Source organism: Leuresthes tenuis, unplaced genomic scaffold (assembly GCF_036924035.1).
Source record: "Leuresthes tenuis unplaced genomic scaffold, fLeuTen1.0.hap1 SCAF_2, whole genome shotgun sequence".
NCBI lineage: Eukaryota > Metazoa > Chordata > Actinopteri > Atheriniformes > Atherinopsidae > Leuresthes > Leuresthes tenuis.
This window is the reverse complement of record NW_027325356.1, coordinates 8,722,232-8,749,043: the sequence shown is the minus strand read 5'-3', so window position 1 is coordinate 8,749,043 and position 26,812 is coordinate 8,722,232. Positions and strand designations below refer to the sequence as shown.

General features: G+C 41.1%; 2 protein-coding genes across 4 annotated transcripts in view; both read left to right on the top strand.

Moving 5' to 3' along the window:
* znf609b (zinc finger protein 609b) overlaps nucleotides 1–10,043 on the top strand; it is a 75,264-nt gene extending 65,221 nt beyond the window's left edge. Inside the window, exons 5-8 of the mRNA XM_072380101.1 lie at nucleotides 1,350–3,657; nucleotides 3,758–4,112; nucleotides 4,846–5,226; nucleotides 6,875–10,043. Of these exons, the coding sequence (XP_072236202.1) occupies nucleotides 1,350–3,657; nucleotides 3,758–4,112; nucleotides 4,846–5,226; nucleotides 6,875–6,918 (3,088 nt within the window). The 3' untranslated portion in view covers nucleotides 6,919–10,043. The remainder of the gene's footprint in view (nucleotides 1–1,349; nucleotides 3,658–3,757; nucleotides 4,113–4,845; nucleotides 5,227–6,874) is intronic.
* Nucleotides 10,044–11,126: 1,083 nt separating this feature from the next.
* The window catches only part of gramd2aa (GRAM domain containing 2Aa), a 34,278-nt gene continuing 18,592 nt past the window's right edge, over nucleotides 11,127–26,812 (top strand). Inside the window, exons 1-2 of one of the 3 annotated variants that reach the window (XM_072380104.1) lie at nucleotides 11,127–11,373; nucleotides 22,953–23,057. In XM_072380104.1, the coding sequence (XP_072236205.1) occupies nucleotides 11,234–11,373; nucleotides 22,953–23,057 (245 nt within the window). In that variant the 5' untranslated portion in view covers nucleotides 11,127–11,233. Of the gene's footprint in view, nucleotides 11,374–13,507; nucleotides 13,736–22,952; nucleotides 23,058–26,812 lie in introns of those variants that run through there. The other 2 variants (XM_072380106.1, XM_072380105.1) reach the window with 2 other exon arrangements.

Here is a 26,812-nt window from a genome sequence, read left to right as displayed (position 1 = left end):
CTAGGTATGAAATGCATCGTTAATTGAAATGGGGGGTTGAAGATTAAAGCACTGCTCTGAGAAAAAAAATGAGGTGCTGTATTGCACTACTGTATGACCAAGATGCTCAATATGCAATTTTTGCATTTGCACAAAGATCATCTTACAGTTTGCAGCAAGGCTACATTATGGACTCGCCATGAATAATTCAGAAATCTTTCAGCAGACTGAATATAAACTTGGGTTTGTAATGAGTCTAAAATTCTTGTACCACTGTCAGACTACGGATGTATTTACATCCCCTGCTGGGGCTGAAATTGTTTGGAGAGACTTGTAGAGGAAGCTGTGAGTCATACCAGCCCTGTGTCTGACTTTGTCACAGACTGCTAACCTTCACTGCTGTGTAGAAAGATAATTACATTACTGTTTTGGAGAGATAAGGCCATACTGCTATTCTAGGTACTTGAATAACTAAATGTTTTGATTAAAAAATGAGTTAGAATGTTCATTGTTGTCTTTTCAAAAAGTGTTTACATGACTTTAATTTTGAAAGCTATCTCCCTGACATAAAATATTAGATTGGTAGGTTATAAAAGGACAGAGACTGTTTTTGATATGATGGTTATTGTTTTTGCAACAGTGTTGGAACTCTATAGAAAACTAAGCCTGTCTGTATTGTCATCATGGGCCTTACAGTTATTATTTAATTTCTGAATTTCCTCTGTGAGGAAGTGGAATTGTGGATTACCATAAAAACAAATAACCTTATATTTTGAGATCTCGAATAAAAATAAACTTTCTTCATCATACAAACTTGAGAGGTTGGCTTAGAAAGTAGCCAAAAATCTGGCATGTTATTAGGGTTGACCTATAAAAATTAGTTCTTCAGAAGTATTGCTGAAAGGCCTTCATAGATCTTTCCTGCTGCCAAAAAACTGATACTGTTCCTTTTTATAATCAAAAGTTTTGGTTCTTTGTGCTTAGCTAGTGATGAATAATGAGGGCAACATGGGTTTGCATTGCAGAACTAATGTCACATTTTGATTACACACTCATCTCAGTTACACAAAAACAGCTTATTACACCACTGATTAGATTTATTGGTTACATTCTTAACTGTTGATCACTGTCCTTACAGCCAGTATTATATTTGCTTTGATTGAATGCCTTGAATTTATTGAAATGGGAAAACTCTAATGGGGGTATTTATTGGATTATTGTTATTCAGTTTCAACAAACATTTAGATTCGATCAAAATCAGAATTTTCATTCAAGTGATTTAGTATGTGAACAGCCACATACTGGAGTGAAATTAACCATTTGTACAGTTACATGACTAACTGCTACATGTATTTTCAATACTGCTGCAGATTTTGTGAATCGCCTACAAGTGATCTGGAAATGAGAAATGGTCGTGGTCGCGGTAAGCGAATGAGACCGAACAGCAACACCCCTATCAACGAGAACAGCAACTCATCAGACAACAAGGGTGCCACAAACAACAAGACGCGTGCAGCCTCGAATAGCAAGGGCCGGAGGGGCAGCCAGACACCTTCAGAGCGCCGCACCCCACCAAACAGCAACACAGAGGACATCAAGGCCAGTCCATCCTCAGCTGGAAAACGCAAGACCAAACCAGCCTCAGACATGGAGCCTAATTCCAGCTCAGAGGACACCAAAGGCAACAAACGCATGAGGACAAATTCCAACAGTGGAGGTGTTGGACCCACTGGTCTCCCTATCCCTTCAGTGAAGACTGAGCCATTACCTCCTCCCCTTGATCGCAGCTGCCCCTCTCCCGTTCTTATTGAGTGTCCACACCCTGGCTGCAACAAGAAGTACAAGCACATCAATGGTCTCAAGTACCATCAAGCCCGTGCCCACAACGATGATGACATAAAGTTGGACTTGGACGGAGATAGTGAATATGGAGAAGACTCAACTCTCCACCCTGAACCAGGAAACTGTAATGGAGCATCTAGCTCCCAGAAAGGGTGCTTATCTCCTGCACGTTCAATTACTCCAAAAGGGAGGAACTTCGATGCTCAAAGTCCTTCCCCATCTCCTGGCAAGTTTGGTTCAAAACAAAGTAAAAAGAAAATAGCTGAAACAGATCAAGAGACGGGAGGTACACCAATGGATGGCTGTGAGGATGGGCCATGCCTTACTGATGAGGCCAGTAATGATGGTTTAGATGATAAGAGGGGATCAGATAAGTCTAAAAAGGCTAGCACTGGCGCAAAGGCAGATAAAATGGCCCAGAAAAACTTGAAGTCACCACGTCCCATTGGCCCTGGTCCCACAGCATCCCAGCAGATGTATTCCTTTCCTCCTGGGAACCCAAATTCCTCCCCTGGGCTTACCCCAATGATACAAGGAATCCCCAAGAGTCCCCAAATGAAAGGCACACAGCCTAAACCCCCTGCCATTGGAGATCCTGCTTCAAGTAGCTCCAAAGACAAGAAGAAGAAAGACAAAAAGAAAAAAGATGGCGGGAAGGATGCTGACAGCCCTAAGCCTCCAGGAAAAGGAGGGAAACCAGAGGAAGGAAAGCTACCATACTCTGAGCCTTGTGATCAAGGGAATAAAGGGGATGGCCTACTCAATGGTTCATCAGATTCTCATCAGAGTCGCTTGGCCAGCATGAAAGCTGAGGCTGACAAGATTTACAGCTTTTCTGACAACGCCCCAAGTCCATCCATTGGTGTTGCCAGTCGAATAGACGGCACCGGAATGCCACAGCCTCTCACACCACTTCATGTGGTAAACCAAAATGGTGCAGACAACTCTTCAGTCAAAACCAATAGCCCAGCATATTCAGACATTTCAGATGCTGGTGAGGATGGTGAAGGGAAACTAGAAGGAGTCAAAGTCAGGACGGAGGACCAAGCCATCAGGGAAAGTGTCAAAAAAGCGCTCTTTCCAAACCAGACACCCAACAAAGATTCCCCATACTATGCTGGTTATGAGACGTACTACTCACCCAATTATGTAAACCCTAGCCCTGGGGGGCCAAATCAAGGTGCACCAGTGGCTGAAAGTCAGGCTAAGATGAAAAGGGATGATGAACCGGACCAAGGTGAAGAAAAAGTGAAGGTTGAAATTCATGAAGATCGCAAACCGGACAGCAATGTTCCTGGCCAGCAGCAACAGCAACCTTCAGTCATCCAACAGCGTTCAAACATGTACATGCAGCCTCTGTACTACAACCAGTATGCCTATGTCCCTCCTTATGCATACAGCCCTGATCAAGCCTACCACAACCACTTGATGAATACCAACCCAGCCTACCGGCAACAGTATGAGGAGCGGCAGCGACAGATGGCTGAACAGCATCGTGCTGCTGAAAAGAAATCCGACGTGGTCATGAAAGAGCGAGAAGCCGCCATGAAGGAGGAGTGGAAACAAAAGAGCCCAATGCTGCCAAGCCTCTCCAAAGCCCCAAGTCAGTCAGACCTTGGAAAGATGCCGCAGCCCCCAAGCAAATCCAGGGACTCGCCCTCAGAGCCTTCCTCTAAGTCCATTGGAAGCATAAAGGGGGAGGATCCAAAGTCCCAGCAAGCTGAGGGACTAAAGATGAAACTGACTGAAGGGGGTCACCATGTAAAGGAAGACTCCATGCAAGCACTGGAGTCCAGAGGTCCCGCTGGGATGGAGCAGGCAATGTGGTACAGACAGGTAAATACCAATCTGTATTAAGAATAACGGTGTTCAAATGTCTCCTTGTAAATCTGTTGCAAGAATGTTTTGTGCTGACTTTCTTTGTTTTCCTGAGCAGTACCCTGAGAGCCAGAAGCTCCAAGCAGAGGATGAACACCAGCAACAACAGCTTCGAAGGAAAGATGAAAGGGAACGGGAACGTAAATTAAAGGAAGAAAGGCCCAGGCCAAAGGACAGTCAAAGTGGACCCAAGGAGGATGGCAAAGAGGGTAGTGATCCCAGAATCACTTCAGAAGACCATCGAGCCCTGAGCAAAGACTCTCGTTCTAATCCCCACTTGCAGTTCACGTCACCACTAGCACAGCACCAAGGCTACATGCCCTACATGCATGGTTACCCCTATGGACAAGGCTATGACCCCAACCACCCGGGATACAGGGGCATGCCCTCAGTCATGATGCAGAATTACCCAGGTATGACATGGATGTAATCCAAATACAAGTTATAAATGCGATTTGAAAAAGCTGAGACAGGTTCTAAGTATAGTTTGGCCATTTAGTTTAATCATTGGTCTAAGTGGTTGCTGAGGTTTTTCTTTATCAGGTTTATGCTAGATTCACATGGTTTCACATGGATTTACACATAATTTAATTATTGACCTTTACTATGTTTTACGGTAAATACGCTGGTAAACATGGCTTCAAAATTTGCATAGCAGTTTGAAAACATGATGGTTATAAAGATTTCTGAGTGTATCAGTCCAAGTTGGAAGTTTTTATGAAGATTTGTACTTTGAATTATCTGCATCAAATTGGGTCTTTTCTAGCACATTTTATGTTGTTTGAAAGCAGCATGGAATGATTCTAACTCTTTGGAGCTCGTTGAGGGGGGGTATCATAATTAGTTGTATTGTTCTAGTTTTTAACGGTGGATCTGGGTAGGACCATTGCATGTAGAGAATGGTATATCCTGGGTAAAATAGCACTGCTTTGTTCTTTATCTGCTTCAGACATATTTAAGGGGTTGGGAGAATTGTTTGCTCATACAAATACTATTTGGATTGGTTGAATTTGTGGTAAATCACAAAATTCTGGAGGGTCTGATGAATCTAGCCCAAATAATATAGTAGTGTAGTTTAGTATAGTAGTAAATTACATAAACATACTTTTTTTTATTTTTTTTATTTTATTTTTTTATCGCTCTCAGGTTCTTATCTACCTGGAGGTTATCCATTTTCTCCATATGGGAGTAAAATAGCTGGAGGTGATGAAGGCAGCGAGAAATCTCGTGCTAGCCCTACGGTCACTAAAACAGCTACGGACTCCAAAGCCCTGGATATCCTGCATCAGCACGCCAGCCAGTACAAGAGCAAGTCGCCCACAGTGGGTGACAAACCGCCCCACGACAGGGAGAGGGAGCAGGACCGAGGAGGTGCTGGAGACAGAGACCGGGAAAGGGAGCGTGAGAGGGACCGGGAAAGAGATGTGGACCGGCCGCGCTCCTCACCCTCCCAGCGCATCATGCCCTCCCATCACCACCTGGGATACCCCCTGCTCTCAGGACAATATGACCTGTCCTACACCACAGGTCAGTCAGTCATCCTACCCTTTCACTGCACTCCTGTTCATTAATACTAAACAAAGATCTTACAGCAAGTTCAGAATACTTAACCAGCTCTTATTGGACTTTTAAATCATAGCAGATGGCCGATAAGTCTTATAAATAATGAACTACAGTAGGAATTATCACTGATGGACATTTCCCAGCTCTCCAAAGGGCTCCTTTATTTCTGCAGCAGATGTTTGCAAAAGAGTGTCACTGAAACAAAACCGAAGCCTACCAATTGTTTATCAAACCAGACAAATGCAGGTGGCTGAAAGATGTAAACCGAGCTCACACTGTAAGTCTAAGTAAAATAGCAGTGGGTGTCTCTCTGTCCTAGGAGGAAGTGCAAAAATCACCCTGCTGTAGTCTCTCATTACATTTATGTTGTGGACTCGGAAGGCAGCAAACTACAAAGACACCAAGTCATGTCTCTGCAAAGCCCCCGTTTCCCTGCTGCAGTCTAACACAATATGCAGTTCAGCTTTTAGGCCCTCAGCTCATCCATCCTAAGTAGGTCCTCTGAGGACAAGTGGATCACAGTGCTGATAATGGAGACATTGAATGAGCCCGCCAAGACACAAAACCTCTGTGGCCTGCAGGGACATCTAGTGGCAGCTCTTTTAAATTGCAGTTAATCTGAAATATAAATCTGATTTCAGCTGACAGTGTGAAAGATGAAACTTAATACAGTCTAAACTCTTGAGTTCTGCTTTTTATGGGGCTTTTAATGTTCAGTCATTTGGTTTCATGTCGGTTGTGGAAATATGTGATTACCTGAACAGAATTTAAGGCAACCTAATTTCAGTTTTTATTTTATTTTAAATGGACACTACATTTAGATTGTGCCAGATTAAAATGCCACCTTTGAAAACACCTGAACAGATTTAGCAGCCTTAGCTAATCTACACATTTCCTTATTAAAGCTTTTTAGAAATGGCCCTAAAACAAGCTGAAAGAATCACAGTAAAACAAAAACGACCAGAACAGAGAGGAGCGCAGACACAAGGACAAACAAAAGTCAAACTTAAAAATCATTTGAAAAGAAAATGCATTGAAGAATTACTCCAAAACAGACTATGTGTAGAAACTGACAGTAAAACCGCCATAAACACCAAAAACTTTCAAAGATGGCAACACTTGTTTGCTATGAGAAGCAGCTTATCATAGTGTTTTACTCTGTGTGCCTTCCTTTACTTTAAGCCACTGTGTTTTGTGAGTAAAGTTTCCCTAACCTGTGGGCCTACTAAAGAAGAAGAGGACTGCCCCCCCCACCCCCCAGGCCTGAAAAATCAGGGCCACATCACAGTTTATAACAGCAATTAAGTCTAAATCTACCCAAACTAAAGCTAATGTTAGCTAAATGTTCGTGGCTCCTTCCAGATCAGTTTAATGTTTTTATACTATTTTATCACTGTGGTGTAGTCGTTAATGTGAACTGCTTTTTTAAAGTCGAGGTTCTGGGGAATCTGATGTGATTGTAGTTGGATGTATACAGTAAAATGCAACATTTGACGCATGTAAATGAATAACAGCAAATCCTAAAGAAACCTGTTTCTTTCTGTTTATTCTGTTAATGAAGATGAGTAAGTAATCTGCTGATTATTAAGTCTTTCCTTTGTGTCTCTCACAGGGAAACCCGACCGTCACACCTCAACCCTGCAAAGATTCATGTGACTGGCTCACATGTGAACAAGATCTCCTGGTTGTTACCTTTTAGACATCAGTTGAATGGTGTTTCTATCTTTATTTTTTAGTTCCTCTGCCCCAAGGCAAGGCAGACTGTTGTTGTTTTGTTTTTTCTTCCCCTCGTAAAAGACCCCAAACTCTGCAGCCGTGGACTGTAACAGGACTGATAGTAACCCAGGTTCAAAGCCATCTCTCTGCCCCTTCACGCAGAGGAAACACCCACCCGCTGATTATCTAGTCTTTGCACTGTCAACAAACGCAATGCAAAAAGAGACTATTGGACTGCCAGAACAGCTTATGTTGGGTTTTTTGTTTCCTTTTTTGTCAGACTGCATTGTCGTTTTGTTGTTTTTGGTCACGCAGAAAGAAATTGGCAGGGGATTATGGAGAAGCCGGGTGGCTGATGGGGGAAGAGGAGTCAAACTAAACTAAAGACTGGCTGATCGTATGCCGTGAGACAACAGTATATCCTTAACTTGATAAATGTTTGGCTATATTTCGTGGGGAGAGGGAATATGGCAACAGCTGCTTTCTTCAGAGACTAAAAAGCCTGAGACAGAAGTTTTTCCATCTTCCATCGTCATCAGTTTCCATCTTCTTTGAACCCTCACGTCTTGTTTCAGGGATGATGTCGTCATGTTTTGCGAAGGGACCGCACACACCTCAAAGGAGAATAAACACTATTCATGTTTTCTTTTGTCAGTAACGCTCGACTTCTCTTTCATATCATCGTGCTCATCTTTTGAATGTGTCTGATGCTGGTTTGGTCCTGTTTTTCCGGTTACATCTGTCTTTGCGCTCAAACAGTGAAGCCACATCAGCAAGCGATAAGTTCACGGGGGGGCATTGTCGTTGTCGCATCGGGCCACATGTGCGGGTTTTGGTGTTTTCCTCTGATTGTGCTTCTTTCACTTTGATTGCTTCCTGTAAACAATGTGAAATTTCACTCATGTATTTTTCTGCTGTAATATAGACTTTTATCTTTACCTTTATGTGCATAAATGTTTATATTTACCCAAGCATGCAACTGTTTGAAAAACTGTTAAATAGCTTTCAGCCTTCACAGCATTTACCATTATGTGCTCGGATCATTACTATTGCTGCAGTCCCTGGACATCTTCTGTGCTTTTTCTTTGCCGCGTAGGTTATGCTTGTCTTGCCTCTAATTTTTCTGTCTTCTTTTTTTCTTAATTTACTTGATCGCAAGCTTGGTTCGCATCTCCATTCATCCCAATATGCTGTGTGCAGTCAGACCGGCTGTGTGCGCAGTACTGAACCACCGATTCAGTCAGATGAAGGTGATAAATCAGTGTGATATTTAGGCCACTGTTCACTGGCAGTACTTTTCTCAGCGCTTCGATTGCTCATGTGGCTTCACCATAACACAGAGTCACCTCAGACTGTTTTTATATGAATCAGCGACTAGCTCTTTTGTCTTTTTTTTTTCCTGCATTGAGATGTTGCCTGTGCAGTAACGTTGCTCACCGGCACATTAAATCCACAGTAAGTGCATGTGAGGACCCGGCTGTTGCAATTACAAAACAAATATGAACCAGTCGGATGTCGACAGCTGAATCTAAATTAAAAGGAAGTGCGAGCCAGTGAAAATGTAACCTGAAGCAACGTGAACATGGTAAATCGAGTGTAATGGGACCTCGATCGTGCACGCATGACTGAAGTAGGAAGAGTTAAAGTTGCCCGACGAGCTGAGAAAGCAGCACATTGCTCCAGGCGCTCCTCTGGATCTCAAACAGGTGGTCCCTCCCTGTAAATTCACAGTCTGGTTAACTTTTAAGTCGACACAAAAAGCCTCTGTCAGCACGGCCTGTTCGACCAGAGGCCCATCTTGGCTTTAAATTACAGCTCTCTTATACCTCAGGGGTTGTAAGTGAAATTCTATCCATATGCTATTTGCATTGATTTCACAGGGTTTCTCTTGGTGGGCAAAAAAAACAGAAAAAGAAAAAAAAAAGAAGCACATTTTCTGCTCTGGGCTGGATGTGTTGTGGAGGTTCATTCAGGATAAGGCACTGTTGAAGGTTAAACCATGCTGTTGTAGGTTGTGACCAGTCTTAATGTTCCTCTAAAGCATTGTAATGACAGTAGAATATTGACATGTTGTCATTAAATTTGATTTTCTCGATTTTGGTTTTTACAAACACTTTAGTGTTCCCATCGTTGTAGTTTTTTCCTTTTGTCACCGACTCCCTGCGCCGACGGTTAGTCTCTCGTTTGACACCCTCTGAAGCTGGAAGTTAGCTGTTCTCTGGGACACTTTGCGTGAGTAAGAAACTGCAGCTCTTCATTTCGAGGTTCTTGAACATTCCAAGTGAACGCGTTGCCAGTTTCACGTCCCATGAAAGTTTTCAAGATGGTATATATTTCGACTTTGTGCGCATTTTAAAGAAGAATGGCTGACTCGAATAAGCTGAATGTGGTGGTGTGTGACTTGTACTTAATCTGTAAGGGTAATCTAGGCAGCTGTGATGTTGTCATTAAAGTCAGTGGGTTTTAGTACCAGCAGACTGCATACAGTACATATAGTTTTATCAGACAATGGTTGTGACAAGTGCATTTGTTCTCTCTCTGAGAGTAGTAATGTTATCTCAGTAGTAAACAAAGCCCAGTGAAAATCATTTATTCTAAAGTGTATGAAAAGCCAGAAAAGTAATGTTTGCTATCAACATATTGGAAAGTGCTTGGCTCTTGTATTTTGCAGGACTGTATTTGTTTCATGGTGAAGAGTATATTTATTGGCCAGCAGTTGTCTCAATTGGTGCCTAGTCGAACATTCTTCTGTGAAAACACAGAGACACTTGCTCGTTTGTCCTTTCCTAACCCACCTCCTGTCACGCACCTCCTCCCCTCCACCCCCCCTCCACCCGCACCCCCTCCAAAGCACCAGTGCCGGTGCTTGCAAGGATGTTTACAATGTCTTCATTTTTCTTTCTGTGTGAGAAATTCAGAACTCTTCTCCCTCTCCTCTGTTCTCTTTCCCTTCAGGAGTTTGTGTAAAGTGTACATTACCATGGTTCTTTTTTATACAATACTCTGTAACTTGCCTTTGTAAATTTGGGCTGGAAAAAAAAAATAAATCTTTTTATGAGACAATCTGTCCTGCGAACTGCTCAATGACCTCAGCTCGAGAAGACGCTGCATCCCGAGTGCCTTCGAGTCCGTTTTATAACCGTTTCAGCCGGCTTTTTGGTTTATTTGTGCAGCTGTTATCTTCACATTCGAGCAACATTCAACCTTGAAAATCAGGTCATGATGGAGGAAGGATTTCAGTTTTTCTTTGAGTTAACAGCTGGCTTGTTTATTTTTAATATAAAAAAATCATCATAAACAGAAAACCTCTTTTTTGGGGGGGGGTACACCCGAGGCTGCAGAGTGTATTGTTGCATGTGGCCACAGGAGAGCAGTGTCTCTAAAGAGGCCACAGTCACGATCAAATGTCCAGCTTTAGCACCCGAGGAGGAGTGATTCAGAGCAGAATACGCGCCATATACCACGACACAAATGATGCTCATCAACTACAACAGCAGGCGGCGGTGCTCAGGTCATCTGCATTCAACTTAAATCTGATTATCCCTCCTAATTATGTCTTATTTTCAGTTCTTTGTGGCTTGAGGATATTTTTTCAGGAGCACAGCATCGGATAAATTATTCTTGGTTGGGTCTAAGACAATATTTTCAAATCATTTGTGTAAAAATATGGCACAACTTCCTTAAATGTGAGGCTTTGCTCAGTGATTTCTATCTTAAATACCAGTTAAAACAGCTGTTTTAATATCAGACCATTTACTGGCAGAAACATTTATAAACTAAAAGGATCCACAATCTCAGCAGAAGGCGGTAAGTTCGACTGGCTGTCAACAGTTTGGTCTCTTACAACTTTATCTGTCTGTTGTGGCATTCACTTGTATCGGGCATTTGGGATATTTTTAACTGCCCCTGATGCCCCTGAACTGCTGAGTGCATTAGCATAATGCAACAACAGTGACAGGGAGTGATTACGCTGGGGATGATTTTGTTGAGTGTAAATGTAAAATCTGATTATCCTCCGTGCTCTCAGCTCGGCAGAGGGAGGAGGACCGGGGGGAGGCAGAGACAGTGAGGCTGGCTGGAGGAGAGATTCAGAGGGTGGGAGGGGTTAAGATACCAATGTGCTGAGCCAATGGCTTTTCCACAGAGCAGCTGGCTGGCATCAGGACAGGACAGGCCGCTCGCAGGAAGGATACCTTGAGGACGACTCTTACCCCACTCGCTGTAGGACACTGAGGCTGACTTCCAGGAGGTGTTCATGGGATGCACTATCTACGCAGCCAGCCCTAAGGCCCTCCCTGCCGACGAGGCCCCAGGCCAGGACAGATACTACCAGCTTCCCCACTACCGCCACCCTCATGGTAACTGCAGTCAGAGGATAGCAGCCTGCAGAGTCAGGTCAGTGAACACTGCACAGGAAGTGCACAGAGGGTCGATAAACGTTGCTTAAACTGGACCAAATGGGATGCTGACCCCTGCAAAATGACAAATTACTGAGATCAAAGAATTAAAAATGGGAAGAGTGAAGGGACAGTTTTTGCATTAGTGGCAAGATTAGTGGCAGTTTGCGCTTGCAGTTTTTTATTTCTGGCTGTCATGTGAGACGAGACAACAGATACTTGTAAAAGTGAAAAGTAAGGGGATTAAATCAACACTGCAAAGGTGGGGTGTGCTGGGTGGCATCTGCCATCTGTGAGCGTCACAGCTTCTGTGGCAGCACTTCCTGATGTAAAGCCCGTCTGCGTTTTCATTTCCATATTAAATATTTCTGCTGTTCTTTAAACTTGCAGCAGAAAATCTGATGGCCGAAACTGATGGGGGGGGGGACCTGTAGTCATGAACTTTTTCATGTTTTCACACTGTTGGGACTGTGGCTTGTCTCAGTCATCATATAGAAAATTAAAAAAATATTATTACATACTAATAAACCCATTTAATGGCCCCAAAGTTATTGTTGTTAATCATGACCAACAGCCTTAAAGAGCGCAGGTTATGACACCCGTCACATACTATTCATACAATCCTAATTCAACAAAAGTTGGGACAAAATGCAACCATTTAAGTAATTTACACCCCATTTTAAAGGAAAACGGTACAAGGGTGACGCATCAAATGCTGAAACTGATGTTTTTCCCTTCTTAATGGTTTTAGGCCTCCTTTGTGGTATTTTTGGTTTCACCCTTTAAATGTTTCTTGTTGGGTGACGGTTCAGGGGAACAGTCCAATGGTCAGAAAATTCACCTCTTATTACTTTTTAAAGCACTTTTCCTTGAACTTGTTGGAAAATGCATTGGGATTAAAGAAAGGCTGTAAGAATTAGGAACAGATGTTTGTGCTACATTTGAGAATCCAACCAAACTTAAACTAAACTGTGATGTGTGTTTGTAGTGCTGAAACTACAGCTGCATTTCATCTAATATGTTCCTATAATGTTGTTATAGAGCCTGTACTATACACATATCGTGTATAGTACATAACATATTTTCAAAAAAATACTTCATTGGGAAGGTTGATCACTCAAAAAAGGAAATAAAACTCCATAAAAGTGGAAAACAACCTATCATTGGCTGCCACTGGAATACTTTCAGGTCAGTTCAGTCCGCTAAAAACCTTCCTCAGCAAAAGAAAAAGAAGACCATTCTCCAGGACACCTGGACCGGAGGTGGGCCCCTTGAACAGCCCAAAGCTTTGACCACGGAGCCATGGGGTCTTTGGGTACTCTGCACAGGTTTTGAGCCAGCCCTCATGTCTTCATGTATTACCAGAAAAAACGTTATTCTCCAACACGACCTGAACCCTCTTTAACAAGCTTTCTGTCATTTCCATAAGCAGTCTCCAGGAATAGTTCTCCAGGCTTCTTGAAGGACATCCCAAAGCTCTTCTTTGGATGATGGCTGCCTTTTGTATCATTCACCATTAAGATGATCCCACACTGCTTCAATAATGTTGAGGTCCGGGCTCTGGGGAGTTTTCACCCCTCCATATGACCTGTTGCCACTGATTTTCAGTCCACTTCTTGCATCATTTGGCATATATCCGCCTTTTCTCCCGTTTCCCTTCCTAAAGAATGGCTTCTTGACAGCCACCCTTCCCTGGAGACCAAGTGAAATATTAAGAAAGAAAGAAAGAAAGAAAGGGTGGTTTAAGACTTGTTTTATTTATTAATTCCTTAAATTGGTGAACTGATCAATTATTACAACAGAAAACAAACTGGGAGATGGTCATAATGTTTCACGGTTGAGATTTTGTTATTTTGGTCACTTTTACTTTCTAATAGGCTTTCTTTTAATGCATACATGTAGACCTAGCTGGGAAAAGGTGAGAAACATTAGTAATTTGTGGATTTTGAACACTGTAAATGTAGTTAAATTAACCACTGCAGTTATTTTTTTGCAGCCATAATTTCAGCGCTCACTGCAGAGGCACACACTGTAGTCACTTTGTTGTTGTGGGCGTCTGTGGGGAAAAAATAGCCACCCTTTAATCCCCAGCCCACACTTGGCTAATAGGTAAGCTCAACCCACCTCTCCAGAGTCGGACACACTTCAGAGGACGTAGCAGCTCCGTCACTCTGTCCGCTCTGCTTGTAATTATTCAAGGAGCAACGGAGTTTGCTTTATTTATTTTATTTTTATCAGTTTTTCCTCTATAAGACACGTTAAATGATTTGACCGAGACATGCGGCAGAGGTCCGAGGATTTCAGCGACGCTTCCAGTCGAAAACTAAACGGAAAAAGTCGCGACCGCTAGAAGGCTACAGGTAGGAGACGTTAGTCAAATCAAGCTAGCAGAAGCAGCAGCTGTACTTCCGGTTAGGATTTCAAAAATAAGAGGAGCCGTAACAAAGCTTGTGCAATAAAGGAGTGGAAATATGTTCAGAAAATATGTTTTTATGTGGGTATTGACATAGTAATGTGTATCTTATAACAAATATTAAGTTGGCATATTACATGTTTTAATGATTCGGGGAAAAAAACTTCTGTAATCGTTTTTTAACAAATTCCAACAGAAAATAAAGTGATATTTGAACGAGGGTCAAACATTTACTAGATGTTAACCCACAGCTACTAGGTTTTTGTGACACTCATCTTTAACCGGTTTCACAACAGACACCATTTAATGCAAACGTAATGATTTTTTTTTTTGTTTTATTTTGAAGAGTAGTGTTTTTCCGGATCTTCTCGATACAAACTTTACACTATTCCTCGTGTATATTTAATAATCAACTATGGTGTTTTTTGGAAAAGTCAAATGCAGAGAGATTTCAGAAATATTTTTGTCTGCTGTTTATTGAAGTAATTCAAGTAGCTAAATGTAATTATTTTTTCTTATTGTTGGGTTTTGACGTTAAGCAGAGTGCAAAATGGAAATATTACCTTTGGTTTGGTCTCTTATCCCCTCTTTATGGAATGAAAACACATAAGCTAAAAGCAGCAAGGATCTTCTGAATCTCAATCTGTGATTGTACAGTTTTGCTGCTGTGCAGACAATAATTTTTCCTCTTCTACTTTTCTACTTCTGCTGCCTTCCCTGTAAACTATAAGCTCTGTGGTGCTCCACTTAATCCTCTGATAGATTAATATTTGGAGCATTGTGCTGACTTAAAACACACCTCTGCCATCAAAGGCTGTTCTGAGGTACTTGCACAATGGGGAGGTTATTTCTGGAAGCCTCAAGCAGTGCAGATAAAGTATCTCTCAGTCCTAACCCTGGACTGTCTGTGTCTGTGAAACGCCAGAAGGCCAAATAATGTTACCATGTAACAACAGGGAAGAGAGGAAATGCAGGGATGACTGTTATTAGGGGATAAAGAAGAAATATAACGTTGTCCAGATATGCTACTAAGTTGTGAAAATTATTTTTGTGACATTAAAAACTTTGCTTTATGTTTGGGAGTCTCTTTTTTTTTTTTTAAATCCTTGGTTCTTGGTGAGTATTGGCTTTAGTTTGCTTCCTACAGTGGTGCTCAGAGCAAAATTAAACAAGTTCCACTGTCTTTATCCCAACAGTTTGACTGTATGGAAATAATTTGGATGAAACGGGCTACACTGGAAGTGTTGAAATAGGATAGTAACACAACACTTGTTCAGTCCGGAGCAAAAGTCAAATTAGCTGTTGAGGCCGATTTGCATTTCTAAAACAACATGGTAGCGCATGGGGTGTAGGGAAATGAGCGTCTGGGGGTGAGGAGAGTCCAACCATTCTTCGGTGACTAACGACCTTAACAAGGTTACTGTTTATTGGATTGTGGGATGTCTTGTGACAGCGCAAAATGTTGGCCTCCAGAGACAAAGGAGGACACGATGGAGGAGAGACAAAAGGGGGGAGCGCTTTTCGATAGATAGATATCTATTTTAGCTGCCAACCATTCGTTTATTAGTCATTCATCCATGGTTTATGCCAGCATCTGGTCACCATTAAATGGCGTTTATTACTGGATACAGAACAATGGCCATCACAGGCAACAATTACTTTGTGAAATTTTACAAGCAGGCTAATCCTTGAAATATCTGTTTTTAACAAGTCCAAGTAGGAGCAGATTGGTTTTAAATTTAAAAAAAAAAAATTCCCATGAAGCAACCTCTTGAGTTAACTTCAGGATCCATCAGCAAAACTACAAATGAGGCTGTTTGTGGATAAATACTGCGACAGGGTTCATCAGTGTGCACGTTGTGTGCTCTTTGCTTTATGCTTTGGTTCACACTCCTTATTTACTTTAGAAACTTGTTAGGCTGGTATAATCGGTCTTGGGCTTGACCTCCTGAGAACAATTGAATTTAAGTTGGGATTTTGTGCGAGGTCAGTTATCAACTAACCAGAGAGTTAATTATGTCTGATAACTGAGAGAAAAACTGTGGCTTCTGCCTGAAACGTCTCCATGGCCACACTTATGCTGATGCTTTATCAGGGTTTATCTCTTAAGGCTGTGTGTGTCACTCACTATGGGAAAAGTTTGTAAGCAAATATTTAGAGAATGAATTTATAGAAGAGTCAAAGGCTATTTTCTGAGACTTCAGACAAGAACACAATCAGACATTTGAACATCTCATACTGATGTTTAATCATTTCTCTTATATTTAATCTTAAAAATAGGAAGACCAATCATCTTCTATCTCATGTTGGTTTTTTGACAGGATAGTTTTTCATACTTAAATTAGCAAAAATGCAGCAAGAGCTCCTTTTTGCTTGGCCAAAGTTTTTCTCGAAACCCTTAAGCTCAGATTTAAGGTGAAAAGACCCTACAATTCCCAACCTTATCTATTACAATAGGCCTTTCACTTCCCATTCAATCCTCTGTGACCACAGATAACAAGTCAGATCTAACCTCCAGCATCAGAAATCCCCTGTTGTTTGAATAGGTCAGCAGCTGACGTAAAGCTTCTGGCCAATTAGAGATAATACACTGGAAACTGCATGCAGGTGCCTATTTCCATCAGCACCTGTAATTATACCAGAGCAGGTGGTAACGACTTCACCTCTCCCAGAGGACAGGATGGCACATGGTAGACATGTGCTTCTGTGTTTGCTTGAGGGAAAAAAATAATGTGCTGGTAAGAGAAAGACACGGTAGATTGCCTAAAACTTTCAAAGCTTTTCTTTTTTTTTAAACTCTATCATTTTAATGGCAGCACAACAAGCATTTAAATGATTAAAGTTGCTCTTTTTCTTGATTAGGAAAAATCTGTAATTCCTCACTCAAGGTACTCGCCCCCTGGGATTTACCAAATGTCAAAAGTGAAGATAAATAAATAGGATTGTACATTTGAAAGTGTCTGATAATAATCTTCAAGCCCGCAAAAAAAATGCAACGGTTATGTGAAAACGGTAGATAAAATGTGGAGATTGATAAGTAAACCGGTGCTTAATGCACAGCTCTGGGCAGGATTCGGATATAAATACCTGATAGATTCCAGTTTGTACGTGTATACGATGTGTTCTCCACATACTCCAAAATAACTTCTAGTGTTCCACAAGATTTCAGGACAATTTTTCTCACTGTGAAGATGCTTAAACTTCCCACCAACTAGTTTAGGAATGAAGAAATCAAGAAGTCCAGGTGCTCTTGTTCAAGCTCTTTGGATTATCATGGACAGGATCTTGAGGTGTATTTACAGACGAGGAGGATGTCTGGTTTTTGCAGATGATGTTTTATTTGCCATGACCCTCAATTCTTTCATGTCACTGGAGCGGTTTGCAGTCGGGATGAAAGTCGGCTCCTCTGAGTTTGAGGCCGTGGTTTTCAACTGGAAAAAGATTAATCCCTCTCTCTGAATTAGGGATGAGTCTCTGCCGCAGGAGTTTAAGAATCTCAGGATCTTGTTCGTGAGTGATTACAAGTTTGAGCGAGAGGTGAAGACAAAGTTGAGCAGAAAGTCAAAGCTTTGGATTTACCAGTTTATCTTTGTTATAACCCTCACTTATGGTCATGAGATCTGGGTAGTAACCTCATAGTAGAGCTGCTGCTCCTCCCCATCAAACGGAGTTAGCTGAAGTGGTGAGTCAGGCATCTGGTTAGGATGCCTCCTTGTCGCTTCCCTTTAGAGATTTTTTGGGCACGTCCAACTGTTACGTTGGACACTTTTCTAGTGTGGGAACATATTGGGATCCCCAGGAGGAGCTGGGGAGTGTCATTGGGATGAGGGATGTCTGGGTTCCCCTGCTGGATCTGTTGCCTCTTTAACCCAACCCTGGATAAACAGAAGATAATGGATGGATAAGTTAATGGACACACTTCCATAGAGTAGCATCATCAGACTACATGGTATGAATTTACTATTTTGACGTGGATGACATCCAGTTCTATTTATCTATGAAGTCAAAGGAAATTAATGGTTTTCTGAAGTTACAAGCTTGTCCTGGATACATAAAGGCCATGTCATTATTTTGTCCTTAAAAGGCACAGAGGTTCATTATCAAGCCACATAGTTACTCTGGCTGGCATTACCTTGGTTTCCATTGCAACTGTGTGGAACCTTGGAGTCATTTTTGACCAGGAATAGTCATTTAATGTTCCTGTTAAACAGGTATTGGAGTGGCCTTCTTTCATCTGTATGTTATTATAAAAATCACAAGCCCAACGCTTGCTCCATGCATTTCTCTGATCTCGGCTGGACTATTGACTGGATTATTGTAGCAGGGTGTCCAAATAAACACCTTAAAATATTTTTATTAGTCCAAAGTGCTGCAGCCGAGGTACAAACTGGTACCATCAAGAGAGATTATGTCTCCTTTTATAGCCTCTTAACACTCAAATCTAGAGTAGAATTTAAAATCTCTATCACTTGGAAAGCCCTTAATGGCCAAGAACTTTTAAATATCCTTGTTACCTAATACACTACAACAACTCTTGCTTAGAGTGTAGGCTTACTTGTGGTTTCCAGAGTTTTCAGGTCTACAATGGGAGGCAGAGCTCTTAGTTACCACAATCTCCTGTAGAACCAGCTCACAGTCTGGTCATGGGACACTGACACCCTCTCTGATATTAAGCCTAAAGTTTAAAAGTGAAACCATTAGTTAGATGAACAGGAAAACGGTTGAATAGAAGCAGGGTTATAATGTTCAGTATACCCCTAAACCTCTTAATTAATAATGGAGTATACCCATTTTAAAACTCCTCAAATGATGTTAATCGTATTCAGTATTGTGTTGCAAGTCTTTTTTTATTTTCAACAAAACAAAATAGTCCAAATTTGTAAAGTGAAATTTAAAAAGTAACTTTTTTGTAAAGAAGAAGACAGAAAACTTGATACGTTTCGCTCCCCAAAGTCAGGACTTCATGGAGCCACCGCTTAGCAATTACAGCAGCTCTTAGTCTTTCTGAAAATCGTCCCCCACAGCATGATGCTGCCACCACCGTGCTTCAATGTGGAGATGGTGTTGGGTTTTTTTTTGATGGCCAAGAAGTTCTAATTTAGACGTTCTTTCATATGCTTGGTGAGTTTCCCCACATGCCTTTTGGCAGACTGAACGTGCCATCCTGTTTTTTTCTGTAAGTAGTGATTTTTTTTCTTGTGGACACTCTTCCCTCTAAAGCCCAGTTCTGTGGAGTGCACGGCTTATACTGGTCATATGGACGGATACATCTGTGGGTTTCAGGGTTACCTTTGGTCTCTTTGTTCTTGCACTGATTACTGCCCTGATTCCCTGCTCTATGAGTTTTGGTAGACAACCAGGTTTGTTGTGGTCCCGTATTTTTTTAAATTTTGTAATGATGGATTTAATGCTCTGTGGTATTTTTAAAGTTTAGGAGATTTTTTTTTTTTTCATAATCGCAGTAACCTGACCTGTTTGGAGAGCTCCTTGGTCTCGGTCTGCTTGCTTGGTGGTGCCTCTCGATGAGTGGTGTTGCAGCCTCCTTTCAAAACAGGAGTATATATACTGAGATTGTGTGACTGCACTCAGGTGGACCTTATCCTTAGTCACTAGATTCGTTAAATCTAGTGACTTCTGGAGGTAACTGATGGCACCAGATCTTATTTAGGGACAAAGGAAGTCAATACATACGAATGCACAACTTCTCTTTTTTTTTTTTAATTTAATTTCTTGAAATATATAAATATTTTCCAGTTCACTATTTCTTTTTTTCTTTTAACATAAATCTCCCCAAAATCCATTGAAATTACAGACTGTAAAACAAAAAAATAGGAAAAAGGCCAAGGAGGGGTAGACTTTTGCAGGCCACTGTCTCTTAATTATAGACAGCTTTCTCCACCAATAGAGAGGGCCAGAGCCAGTAGGGTGATGTCCTCTTACGATGGTGACTGGAGCCCAATAGAAGACAAACAGTTGGGCACAGGCGCCTGATTAATGATGCAAGTGGAGCAACTGCATACCAATTATTGTGAGTGGGCGGAGGGCAAGCTTAGGGTTTTGGTCTCCCAGTTCTTGCCTTAGAAGGAATAAATAAACCATCAGACAGTGCAGCACCTCCAGTCAGTTACATTTTCGAGGTCTTTATCAGTTCTCATCTGATCTCTTTCAGTGACTAGCTCAAAAATAATAAGAATTGGTAATAATCATTCATTTCTGAACCACCCTCCTTAGTTGGTTCAGCCCAGCCTGCTTTTGGTATCACAGTTCATCAGTCCACACAGAAACCGACTGTTCACAGGTAAGACATGTGCCATGTAGTGTATGTGTGATCACTGACTGGCAACAGACCTTTTAATAAACGGACTAACCTATACTGAGCGAGCACGGTTCGCTGTCTGACTCCAGTCAAAGTAGAAATGAACAAAAAGTTTATCTGAACTTTGGAGACGCGCAGAGCGATGCGTCAGTCAACTGCGCCAACTTTCCCAGCTCTTCATCCTCATGTCAGCTCGCTGTTTTTGGACTCGCACAGATTAGACTGCAGGGCAGGAACCGAACCCAAGTCGAAACTTTTAACTGTTGTGTGTATAACTGACAGTGGATTGTTTAAACCAGAGGAGACCGCTTTGCGCAATGTTTCCCCCGCTCTCCTGGAGAAACGCACGCGCATGCAGTTGTCTGAGCAAGTTCTGTCTTTATAAAACTTAATATCTTGTTGGATTAGTTGGATGTGCTTGTGCGCCGTTGTGTATCATCTAAATGATATCACTGTCTCCGCTCAGAAGATTCGATAAAATCTCATTTCTTTTCTGCAGGATCCACCGTTTTTTAAAGGGCAATAACTGCTCATCAGCTTGTTTCCTTCATTCAGGAGAACAGCACAGCAGAGAAAAAGGGAGACTAAAGAGCTACAAGAAATACAAAGACCATGTCATGTGATGTTTAAACTGAATGGGCTATTCTGGGTCCGTTTAGCCATATTTTAAAATTAATGTGAAAGGAGAATGTTTGTTCTTGTGCAGGTGATTTATGCTACCTGCACATGAACTTGGATCCAATGTTAGATTCACTTGGATGAAAGCAGAATAATTATTATGACTGTTTTCTCCTTTTCTCACCCGTGTACATTGTGGTTTTGACCCTTTAAAGTCTTTCAGAGCAGTTTTTGTGCTATTAAGAAGAGCTACCTCTAGAATTAGTGTATAATTAACAAGTGGAGTTGGAATTTGACAGTTTTCATAGCCCAGGCCTTATCTTCATATTGTTGCTAAGACCTGTTTAGTTTAGTATTTTTCAGACTGAGGAGAAGATCAAAACTATGAGGGGGACAGCCTGTGATTTCTGTGGCTAGGTGCATGGTGTAGTACAGGACTTTCTATTGATGCTAAGGTCACAAATGTGGTGTGTGGGTGTTTTTGGCTCGAGGCCTAACTATATTTAACCAGCTTCAATTATCCAAATCACTTTGTGGTGTGCTGTGAACTAGTTATTTATTTATATGAGTGAACATGAAGGTGGTGTGGTAGTCTGCATCCTTGAATCATTTCAAGATTTCTGATGAAATCAGATATCACATTCTTCCGCTTGTTACTTACCAGTAATAAAAGTAATAGATGGACAATAAAAAAGACAATATAGCTAAAAATAATAATACGATTAAAATCTTTACTGTAAGTAAAGCTAAATAAAAGAACTGTTAGCAAAACGTTACAGATGAAAGGTGCTGTAAATATTTTGAGATAACTGAAATGGAGAAACCTTCACAATCTTAAATAGAATTATAATAACAGTTGAATAATGATTAACTATAATGTTATCCTAAATATAATGGTAATGGTTAAACTTGAGATCATGGATAAGTAGCTGTTAGCTAAAAGTAAGCTAATGGATGAATAGCTGTTAGCTAAAAGTAAGCTAATGGATGAATAGCTGTTAGCTAAAAGTAAGCTAATGGATGAATAGCTGTTAGCTAAAATTAAGCTAATGGATGAATAGCTGTTAGGTAAAAGTAAGCTAATGGATGAATAGCTGTTAGCTAAAAGCAGGGGCAGAGAGTAAACATTTCAACAAAAAGTGAATAAAACAATTAAAAAAAATCATGAATACACTACAAATTGTTTTTCTTTAGTAGGATGGCGAAAAAGGTTGTGCTTTTTAACCAATTGTGTTGGTTTAATGTCTGAAGCAAAACTGTTATAAGTAGATGATAAACAGAGGTTAGAAATCATGGGTAAAGCTGAAATATTTAAAGTGGATCCACTTGTTTACTGCTTCATGGATAAAATGAGATGGACATTAGAGAGTTCATTGAATAGCTAGCAGTGGTTAAGGGGTCCTCCAGCTCATCAGGACTCTGACAAGTATGTGCTATTTGTTTGACAAAATGTTTATCTGGATCACTCCTATGTTTTTCTATGCTTCTGCGGTCCCATTGCAGATGGAGATTGCAAGGCTGGTTTTCCCTCTCACAACAAACCATTTGCTGCCATTCATTTGGAGCTGCATCCAACACAACTTCAACAAGCCCTTAAAAAAACCTGAGCCACATAATCCATCACAGTATACATTAAAGCTTGGATTTGGTTCTCTTTTCTTTTCAGCAGAGTCCCTCAGCGAGCCTCGGTTGATTGTTTTAGTGTCTGATTCATGCTGTGCTTCACTTAGAAATCACTGCCCATGAGAGGATATTTGTTTGAGCACCTCATCTTAAACAGCTTATGGTTATATATCCACAATTTTCTTCTTTCTTATTCTATTCATGTGCTGAGAGTGAATTTGAAGAGACATTTGGTCAACATATTTTAGTCGGCTCACAGCAGCACATCAGGTCAGCCATCTGCACAACCTCTGAGGTGCTTTGCTTCTTTGTAGACATCTGCGTGAGAGTACACACTGACCCCATTTACAAAAGCACAGGAGCTTTATTTTGCTTGGTAGATATTTTGAACGTTGCGCAAACAAGCTGAATCAGACTTTGAATGCTACATCACGGCACTGTTGATTTTTAGGACAGAGTTCACTTGTTTGTCCCATAAACTGTTTGGGAAGCAATCTCTTTGAAGCCAAACTTGGAGACAAAAAACAAACATTTGTCACAAGAGTACATGGAGATTGAGCAGAGAGGTGCCTGCTGCTAACATAGAGCTGTGTGTTTGTGTATCCAGGGCCAGGAGCATGACTGAGCAGCAGGAGCAGGGTGAAGAAACGGGCCTCATCTCAACGCAGGACCTGGACCCCTCCAAGGATGATGACACACATGGCCACTTCAGGCAAAGTCTCACACACAGACACACACTGCTCTGTTACACTTGCTGTTTTAGCAGGTTTTTTTCTCTGCGCACCATCTGTATCCTGTGCATGGTCATGGGTTACAGCTGTAGGAGATTTATTTTCACAGCACCCATTTTGCTCTGTATTTGATGTCAAACAATGGTCAAAACGTGCACACACATGCATACAAGAAGAGTGCAAACAGGGACTTACAAAGGATGTTTTTTATTTTCCCTTCTGAGGCCTCTGAGAAGATATACTGTCCACGTTTGGACAATGTTGTGCTACAGTTATAGTGATAGTGTTTTGAAACATTGCACTTTTCTTTTGTTTTGTGCATGTTTTTCTGTGTCTACATGAGGAATATTGGTGAGTTATATAAGAAGGATTTGATGCAGGAGCAGTGTAATCCTGTGGAGTCTGTTCCGGGATGAGATTTGGCTTCAGAGCACAGTGTGTTGGCAAATTCACTGAATGAGAGAGACGGCAACACGTAATGCATGTCAGTCTTGAACATGCAGCCCTCAGTGAAATACAAATATGAAATAAAAATAACATTTCAGATGTTTAATCTCAGGCTTTTATTGTAAAATATTGACTTTGCTGGGGACACATTAGGTTGGAACGGTCAAAGCATGCACACATGTGTATATATACATATTTATGCATGTTTATAGATTAACAGTGTTAGATGTTCATGTTAAAATATCTGATTTGAATAAGATTTCAAATGATGAGGTAAGCGCAGAGCCGAAAGCTCCAGTTGGATAACGTTAACAATGTGAAATGACACACGTAAAGTGAAAAAATGATGTGAAAGTTGGCGAAAATGGTGTGCATGAGATCATCAGCGTATAGTGGTGTTTCCGATGTTACGCATCACTGTAACAGAGAAGTGGACGTGAATTAGAAACAAAGCTTTGATGAAGACGACACAACCAGCCAACCTGGCCATAGAAGAAAAACGGTGGAGACGTCATCGGGACTTGTTTTCAACTGTTGTGACTATTATTTGACTTCATTAAGTATTTTACTCTGTGGAGATAAAAACAAATGTTGGTTCACGTTATCCATCAGGATCACGTTAAATATTCGCTACCTTTGACTGATTCATAAAAGGTGTTTCCATCTCTGAATGCATATAAACTCTTTTTTGAAACCACCAAAACTAACCTGAAGTGAGCATAAAAACCTTTTAAAAAAAGACGTTAATGTGAGCTGGAATACATACTGTCTTAGTTGACATATCGTGTAGGAACTACAGTGCCATACATGGGACTCAGCCAGTTAAGCTATATAAGCACCTCACTGGAATCATTTCTGCTGGTAATTCTGGCATTTTATTACATCTGTTATGATGCGTTGTTATGACAACGGGAAAGTTGTTTGCAGAGGAAGCAGCTGATTGAGCTTTCTAAAGTCCAAGTAATGCCTGGAATAAGACCCCAAATCCAGATGAGTTGAAGAAGCGAGATCTAGGACGCAGGGTAGGGACAAAATAGAGAAAAAGGAGGAGGAAGTTTAAACTTTTTGCTCCCTTGAACATCATGGGATGTGTGAGATCACTGGCAGATAAAGTGGATGAACTTTGAGCACTGACAAGGAGGCAGCAGGAATATCGACGTGGCAGCAGTAAAAGAGGAGAATTGCAGCGCTTGTTAACAATAGTTGGTGTAATCCTGGACATGTCAGTGAGAGGGAACGTCACTACACTTCAGATGTTGAGCTGCTGGCTGTGAGCTTATGTCAGGTTGTCAAATGAGAGAGTTCACCTGTGATATCTGCCGACAATATGTGCAACCAAAACGTGTCAGATTTTACTTTTCCCAGAATTACCTACTGTATCTTCTGAGGTTTTCAGAAATCCAAATGACACATTTAAGCTTTCTCCAGTAATTCTATTTCATGTTTGAAGTCAAAACATAAAGATGCTACATATCCTCAACAGTCAACACAGCCCTGTTTTTACAGCTCCAAAGAGAGATTCCTCCAAACATTATAACTCACTTTTATCTGGCACATGAGATCAATTTTGTTTGTTTATGTACATAATAACCTCACTATTTTGGCTCCACTCTAAATTTGTCCTCAGTAAGGAAGTCATCAGGCATACAGAAGTTTCTTGGCACTTGAGGATAAAATCCTTGGATAATGTTTCAAAAGATGAACATCAGACAGTTTCTCTATATTAGTAAAATGCAGCCATGTTGAAGTACTGGTCCAAATAAGACCACTTAACAATGAGTTTGGTCATTTCTTCCCCTGAAAATCCACATTTATCCAACTTATCTCGGTACTCTCAGTCCCAGTTTCTTCTCCTCCAGCTAGATTACTGACTCACAGTCCACTGCTGCGTTTGCCACCGATGGGAGGTGTTCGCTTTCTAATTTGGGATTCAATTTAGGATTCTTTGAGCTTGTAATTAGTTTCACTGTTCTGCCTCACAGCCAAGGGTACTGTGATAGTTGGGGAAAAGCGCATGCGTATATACACAAACACACACACAGGCAACATTTTGCTTGGCTCACAAGGGAATGAGCTGATTCACAGGTTTGGTTTCATTGCCAAACCCATTGCCTCTGAAATTATGGTGGGGATCAAAGAAAGCTGTTCTCACTCTGCAAAGTTATTGAGCCTCATTATTACTTGTCTGTAGGACTCAGACAGTTTAAATTCATATACACAACGTGATCCACTGACTTCCGAGCCTCCTGACACTTAGAAAACCAACATACTTTCTGCTGTGTGAGAAACCTCAAAAGGCCTGGAAGTTTTCAAGACTTTGTTTAAGATAGAAAATTGGAGGGTTTTCTCTTGGGCCAGTGACTGTTAGATTCTCTGAGTAATGTCCTAAATAAACACGAGGTGACACTTTATTGGAACTATCCACATCTGTACAATACCAACATGACCTTGTTTATACCGTTACACAAATGCTTTACCCTAACACACCACATTCACAGCTCTCCTAAAGGCATGCAGCAGCAGTATTGATTTGGACCTAGATCGTGTTTTAAAGAAAGAGACAGATGGAGAGTGAGAGCAAAGACTAGAAAGCCAGTTAGTCCCCACAGGGCAGCCTGTGTTTTTAATAATCACTCCCTTCTCTCCACCTGAGAGTGCAGAGCCACTGTGAAGCCTATTTATAGGCGGAAACCAGCAGGCAGGCAGAGAAGCACACATGCACTGTTGTTCATAACATGGTCACAAGATGAAGGGGTGTATTTTCCAGGAGGGGGGATTTTACATCTAGGTCAGGCTACATGAAATACTTAAATGTTGGAAAAGGCTAAACAGAGGGTAGATTTGAACTCCTCTAAACCAGATTACTGCTTTAATTTGGTTTAATTCTGGATTATTTAGTACATATCCTGGTCTCAAATGTTAGCAGCATTTGTTGGAAGGCATACAACATATTGATTTACAATGATGAACAGAACTTGACTGAATGAATAAGCAAAAATATTATAAAATCCCCCAATATTGCTTTTCTATAAGTGGCAAAAGTAAGGGTACTTTTATGACTAGCTGTTAATTTTTCAAGCATTGTTGAGTCTTGGTGTTACCTTAGGGAAAGGGGATCTGTCAAAGTTTGATCTTTACAACGCATGTTTGTTTAAGAGTATCGTGGCACAAAGGTAGAGGATCTGTGAAAACCAAAGAGAAAACGTTATTGATGTTCATCTGGCTGGGAAAGGTTACAAAACCTCTCAAAGGACTTTGGGCTCTAGTTCAAACAGTCACATAGATTGTG